The sequence below is a fragment of the Rhinatrema bivittatum genome, chromosome 3 (assembly GCF_901001135.1).
Source record: "Rhinatrema bivittatum chromosome 3, aRhiBiv1.1, whole genome shotgun sequence".
Lineage (NCBI taxonomy): Eukaryota > Metazoa > Chordata > Amphibia > Gymnophiona > Rhinatrematidae > Rhinatrema > Rhinatrema bivittatum.
Window position 1 is genome coordinate 35,390,339 of NC_042617.1, and position 7,414 is coordinate 35,397,752.

The 7,414-nt window shown below is 42.7% G+C and overlaps 1 protein-coding gene across 1 annotated transcript in view; it reads right to left on the minus strand.

The window, feature by feature from the left end:
* LOC115086780 (F-box only protein 28-like) overlaps positions 1-7,110 on the minus strand; it is a 78,335-nt gene extending 71,225 nt beyond the window's left edge. Inside the window, exon 1 of the mRNA XM_029593099.1 lies at positions 6,863-7,110. Coding sequence (XP_029448959.1) covers positions 6,863-7,066 — 204 coding nt within the window. The 5' untranslated portion in view covers positions 7,067-7,110. The remainder of the gene's footprint in view (positions 1-6,862) is intronic.
* Between the last annotated feature and the right edge of the window lie 304 nt (positions 7,111-7,414).

A 7,414-nucleotide genomic window follows, 5' to 3' on the forward strand; every position in this document is an offset into this window, starting at 1 on the left:
AAGAAGCTTTTCTAATTTGTAAACCTAAAAAGGTTTAATAAACAATATAGTGATCATCTCTGTAAAGTCACTTACAGTGAACCTTTCAAAAAATGTGGGTAGAATTCAGTGTCATGAAATTCACTACAGGCCCGATGAATCAAGAATTTGCTGCGACGTTGTGCATCTGGGGAAAATTCTTAGATCAGTTCTCATGAGGATTAGCAATTAATTCAAGCACGGCCAACCCAGCAGTATGCAAATTAGATTTATAGCACTACTAGCCAACAGTTGGGAACATTGCAGAGGGAGTTAGAAAAAAAAAAGTTTATCTTTTGTAGACGACGAAGATCTGCAAATGAGTGGATACATCTGAGGGAGTAGAGAGAATGAAAAGAGATCTAAGAAAGCTTGAGAAGTGATCGAATGCTCGACAGTTAATATCAATGAGAAAAAAAAAAAAAAAGGATCACAGACCCATATATTTGGGGTGCAGAAACCCCAAGGAGCAATACATGGCCAGGGTAAGAGACATGCAACCAGGACGGCCACCACAAGATTATATCCAAAGGTATATCAAGATAGGGAGTCTGCGCGAGAAGGCAGCGGCCAAAACGATGCTATGGTACCCAGGGAGATGGATAGCCAGTTTAAAAAAAAAAAAAGGAGGCAATAAGGCCTGTATACAAATCATTGGCAAGACCTTCCCAAGAAGATTATGTCCAAATCATGAGGCCGTATCTCTGCAAGCCTATAGGCTGAATGGAGACAGTCTAGAGAAAGGTTACCAAAATGGAGCTGATCTATGCCACACATAAGAGATGAGATTTCAGGACCAGAAATTCTGTATATGCTAGGGGAGAGGAAGGACAGGTGATATGGTAGAGACAGATACCTCAAAAAGGATCAATGTACAAGAAGCAATGTTTTGCAGAGGAAAGACTGTTCTAGAACAATAGGTCACACAGTACGAGGGTCTAGAGGGGTAGACTTAGGAGGAATATACTATATTTCTTCACGGGAAGAGTGGAGGATGCATGGAATGGTCTCCTACAGGAGTTGCTGGAGTAAAATCATTAACAGAATTCAAGAAAGCCTGGGATAAGCATAGAGGAACCAGAGTTATAAAGACATGAGGGGAAAGCTGGAGATCCATTGGGGACTCTGGCACTGCAGCAGGAGTGGAACTGGGCAGATTAGATGGGCCTTGCTGCCCTTCTGTGGTCTTTTCTATCCCAGGTAGAATATTTCATGAATCATATCAGATGTACTCTAGTGAGGCAAAAGTAACCCATGTATGCACTTCTGGAAGGACCCTCACAGAGTGAGCAATTTCTCCCATACAAGAATCCACATCAACTGAATGCCGACAGAGAGCTTCCAGAGATATTTACCTCATTCTGGCCTCCGAGTCAGCAAAAATAAGAAACATTTTTACGCCTGACAAGTTACATGCTGAAATGAAAAGGTTGGCTTTAGCTATAAGTGGATTACTTGGAACAGTATCTGTTTCCTACAGTTGCATATTGCTGCAGAGTGTTGCTTATAAATCGACTTGACTAAGCAGGGCTGGTGCTTCCTCCATTTGTCAAGCTAGGCGGTTGACTAAAGTGCCAAAATTTTGGGAGTGTCAATTCTATCACACAAGGTCCTGAGGGGAAAAGCCAATACTGCCAAAGAAAGGAGCGCTGTGCTGGAGCTGGTGTCACAAGGTAAGCTGGAGAGAGGGAGTGCCCGAGTAAGGTTCACCAGATCTGTAAGGGTCTAACTCATCCCAGCATACATATGTACATTTTAGAGGAGCTGCTACCTTTCCTTCCACCCTTCAATCAAAATGGAAAAGAAAGACCTAATTCATACTTGCATCACTGCAGACAAACAGAGATCAATTTGGCAAAGAGCTATTGGCATGCAGCCCTTGACAGCCCAAACAATCTTGCTGGAACGAATCAGCTGAAGTGGCACCTTCGTGGCTGTTGTGTACAGATTCTTACATTGCATCTAGCGTCTCTCTCTTCTTGAAAAGCTTTAGACCCAGGTACTTAAAGGAGCCACGTCCACATTACGCCATACAAGGCCTCGGCGTGTACGCAGCCTTCCTACCTCCCATTAAGAAGGGTTCTTCCAAACACTGGGGGGGGGTAACAGGACACTGCACTTGTCAAGCCTCTCTCTTTGCTGCTGCTTAAGGGACTTGCATATGAAATCTCAAAAACATCATATTGCTGTAAAACAAAATTCAGAGCTGGTGCACTTGGTTAAAACAAAAACCAACACCTCACTGGATGCAAACCAACATTTCTGTCCCGACTCTTCTTGCATTTCCTTTTGATATAAAGAAGAAAAAAAAAAAAAAAAGTTATAAACCATTCAAATTTAAACAAAACATCTAGACTTTAGGGATCATAAATTAATTTCTTCAAAAAAAAAAATAAGGGGTAAGAGCGGCTCAAAACTGCGCGGCCAACCTCGCAAAAACTAACAGCGCTCATCACATGCAAATGCATGTTAATGAGCTTATTAGTCGCCTGGGATACTGAAAGGAAAATGTGCGGCCAAGCCAAGGGCAGGCGTTAAGATCTAAGCAACCCGGGAAAGTGTACAGAAAGCAGAAAATTCTGCTTTTCTGTACCCCCTCTGACTTAATATCCGAGTGATATTAAGTCGGAAGCACCAAAAATTTAAAAAAAAAAAAAAATCTGCCCGGTCAGCGGATTTAAAAAAAAAAAAAAAAAAAGACGCTCAATTTTGCCGGCGTCCATTTTCATAACCCGTAGCTGTCAGCGGGTTCAAAAATCGACACCAGTAAAATTGAGCGTCCGTTATCGGACCCGCTGACAGCCATCCCTGATGCTAATAAGGAGGTGCTAGGGATGCACAGTTGTCACTAGCGCCTCCTTATTTAGCGCGACACCTAATTTAAATAGAGAATCGCGCGCCCAGGAAAGGTGCCTGGGCGTTCAACACGGAGCGCTGGCTCTCCCGCACTTTTTACAGAATGGGCCTGTAGGCTTTTCACTGCGGTTTGTTTTAGTGGAGCCAAATAGAATAGGATCTCCAAGAAAGTAGTCGCCTTCAATTAACACTCGGAGAAAACCTACCAGAAAAAAAAAAAAAAAAAAGTATCCAGAATAGCCACGGAGCAGTTACCTCTTGCAGTAATTTACAACCCAGAGACTGAAAAATCAGAGTCCTCCAACCACTGCCAAAGGAAGATGAAATCACCTAAAGAAATACTCCCTGCACCTCCGGTTTTAACTTTCCAACAATCAACCTAAAACTGGTGAGAAACAAGCTTCAGAGCAACTTGAAGAAAAAAAAAAGCACAAAAAAATAACTTGATCAAGATACCACACTGCAAACTGTGCCAGGCCAGCACATATCCCAGGGACCCTACAGTTACCCACATGGGAAAGACATTCAGATGTAGAAGAGGGATGCTAAGTTAGCAAAAGTGAACCAGTAGTGAAAACACAAGAATCAACCTTTTACAGACCAACTAACACATCACAGGTAGGAACAAGCTGACACTGCTGTACAGGAATGTCTTTCCAGGCTCGATCAGTGCACCTTTATGATCAAGAGAGGAAACGAGAAAATTCAAGAACTATTTAGGAGCCCAAGAAATTTAAATAACCGAATGTTTTGAAGTAACGAAACTTAAGACCTTTTTCTTGCCTTTCGCTAACAGTCTTCTGAACATCGTTTGAGGTTTACCTCCCTTCCAGTCTAGTGACACTCGTTCTCTTTGATCCTTCTCCTGGCCTTTCCTCGGTGAACCCAGATCCTCTACATTTTCCTCTTCTTCTCCCAAGTCTCACAAGGTCACTTGTGCATATCCTTCTATCACTAACATCTTTCAAACAAGCCCCCCATTTTACTATATTTCCTATTTTTCTTCCATTTGCATCTTCACTCTCTTGACTACTTTCCTAGCTTTTCCAGATAGTGTTGCCTATCTTCCTCCAAAAAGAAGACATACTTGGGGGTCTCAGGAGGTGAAGGCTGATGAGGAAAAAGCAGAATTGCTTAACAAATCTTTGTTTCCTGTACTGAAGAAGGGCCAGGAAAAGGACCATTAAAAACAGACAAAAATAAGATTGGAAGCGAGGTAAACTTCAAAACAATTTCCAGTAAAGTGTGTTAGTGAAGAGCTAGCTAAACTTGAAGCAGATAAAGTGATGGGGCCGGATGGGATACATCGGTGGATATTAAGAGAATTCAGAGAAGTTCTAACAGCGTCACTGGCTGATCTTTTCAATGCTTTAGAGTCCAGGGTAGTTCCAGAGGACTGGAGACCGGCAGATATGGTTCCTCTTCCCAAAACCAAAAGAAAGGCGAAGTCTGACCTCTGTGGTAAGTAAATTAATGGAAATGGTGCAAAAAAACAGAAGTGTGGTTTCTGGAATGCAGTAGATTACAAAATCCAAGACAGAATTGGTTTTACCAGAGGTAGGTTTTGTTAGAAGAATCCAGACAGTTGGGAAGAGTACTAGATGCACTTAGAGTTCATTAAGGCCTTTGAAACGGTTCAACAGGAGCAATTTACAAACTGAGTACCTTTGGTATGGGCCCCAAAATGACTGACTGGGTTAGAAAACAGTTGAGCGAGAAATGACAAAGGGTAGTGAGAAGGACATTCATTACTAGTGGTGCGCTGCAGGGATCAGTCTTTGGGCCTTTTTTTTTTTACATTTTTGTAAGCAATACTCTTGGAAAACGTTTGTCTTTTTTATTTATTTTCTATACCGACGTTCATGACATAAGTCATATCACATCGATTTACATCGAACAAGAGGGAATTAACAAAAGCTTTTTTTTTTTTTTTTTTTGCAGACAATACCAATATCCACTTGCACAAATGTGTGAAAAATATGGAGGAGGGATCTACCGAAGTTTGACGAACGGTCTAGAGTCTGGCAGCTAAGATTTAATGCTAAAAAAAAAAAAAAAAAAATGCAGTCATGCATCTGAGCTGCAAAACCAAGGAGTGGTACAGGCTAAGGGTGAAATGCTTCTAAGCATGGAACAAGAATGAATCTAGGGGTGATCATACCCGATAACTTTCAGGTGGCCAAGCAGGTGGCTAAGGTGATGGCAAAAGCCAGAAAGATGCTTGAGTGTGGAGGGGAAAGAGAGGGAGACATTGCACCTGTAGAAGTCCATGGCAAAATCTCATTTGGAATACGGTGTACAATTCTGGAGACCTTACTTTCAAGGAATATAAACGCGATGGAGTCAGTCCAGAGTGGCTACTAAAATGGTCAGTGATCTTTGTTCTAAAGCATATGGGAGCAGACTTTAAGATCTAAATATTTATTTATTTGCAGTTTTTATATACCGATATTTGTTTAGTAACCTCACATCGGTTGACAATTAACAGAAACATTGCAACTGTGCTAAATAAAATGAACATTTGCAACAGTGCTTTACAATTAACTCATTAACCGGGGGAGGTTGTATATCCTAGAAGAAAGGCAGGATGGGAAGATAATATAAAGATATTTAAATACCTCCAATGTATCAATGCACAGAAGGTAGACCTCTCAACAGAATGGAAACTCTGGAGGTGTCATGGCATGAGAGTAAAATGGGAAGTAGACTCAGGAGTAATCTAAGGAAGTATTTCTTCACAAAAAGATGATAGATGCATGGAACAGCCTTTCAGTGGGGATGATGGAGACAATGACAGAATCTGAATTCAAAGAAGCATGGGACATGCACAGGGGATCTCTGAGGATGTGGTAGGGATTGTAGAGCTGAGCAGATAGTGTGAATGGGCAGACTAGACTGGCTATATGGTTTCTTCTGCCATTACATTTCTGTTTCTATGTTTTAGCTATAAAATGGCTCCCTCCATTTTCTCACCCTTTCCTTAAAGACGTTCTCACCTCACATCCTTTTACAAGTTTGAATATAAAATGGAAATGCTGTAATCCATTATACATTTTATTTATATATTCAGGCAATATCATCCTCAGCTCATTTTGTGCTGATCTGATGAAGGGAGAAGAGCTCTCAAATGCTAGTCACAAACCTATTCCATTAAAATAAAATAAAAAATGTCATCTACAATGTATTTGTTGACTTTTTTGTATATATCTAGATTATGAGTATGCCTTTATTATACTGCATAAAGTTGCTATACTTATTCTATTTAGGTGTCTAATATAATGCTGCTTGTCATCTTCCTTAGAAAAGTACACTTGTAAACAAAAAACATTTTTTACATTACAGTCAACTTTCAAACTTGAATGGTCACATCTTCTTTTAATGTAACAATATGTTTTTATTTATATTCCGTCTTTTGGTGACGCTTCAAAGCAGATTAAATTTGGTACCGCCGAGGACTGCAGGCACATTCAAACTAATCGTATTTATTTCGTCAGATCAATTAAAAGGAAAACATTTTTTTTGGCTTTCAAACTCCAAGCTGCTTATTATCTCTCCTCCATTCCACCCCTATGCCCCCTTAAAACGTGCCCACAACATTATTTGACTTTCTCCCCAGATCTTAGGCTGCAGTTCACCCAAACCTGGATAGTTGGTACAATATCTGTTTTCTAAAAAGTGCTGGTTTTGAATGAAAAACAATAATAAAAGACACAGATCTGATCCGATATAGATTTCCCAACCATAAGACTACTTCCAGATTTGGATGCTTCCAAAAATACGTGAAGCAGCGAGCCCCCTTGCTCACGTCTGCCCGACCCTACCAAGTAATGGAGCGCCTCGCAGCGGCTGAACGGGCCGCGATCACGGCTTCCATCTATGGCCGCTGCCCCCCCCCCCGGGCGGGAGGAGGGAAATCCGGGGCTGCCCCCCGGGGGGGGGGGGGAGGGGGCGAGAGGGGAGCGCTCGGCCGTCAGCCCGCGCGGCTCACCAGGCGCAGCTGGCTGATCTCGTCATAGTTCAGGAAGCTCAGGATGTTCTCGATGGCCACGATCGGCAGCCCGACCAGCGTGTTGTTCTGCGGGAGCTGCTCCAGGGCGGCCGGGGAGAGCCGCGGGGACGCAGCGGCGGAGGCCAGCGGCCCTCCTTCGTCCCGGCGCGGCTGCTGCTCCTCCACGGCCACCGCAGCCGCCATCGCTCACTCTCTCTCTCTCACTGCGCCTGCAGAAAGGAATCTCGCGGCTCTACGTCACTTCCGTTGACTTTAAAGGGCGGGCTCCGTCCTCCGCTAGGCCCGAGAAAGGAGGAGGAGGAGGACGTGGTGGTTATGGGTCTCTGAGGCAAGGCTTGGGTTAATGGCAGAGCTTCTTAGTTTAGAAAACAAGGAGAATTAAGTTCTCAGCTGCTTTCTGTTTGTGCCATGCAATTTCTCTTTGGACAAGTTGAGGGGAGAAGGTCACTCAGTCCTTCCGTCAACTTTTACTTCCAGTAAATATGGTGAAAACTTCACAAATGAGAAGGCATTTGGCTTCCAAAAATAGAT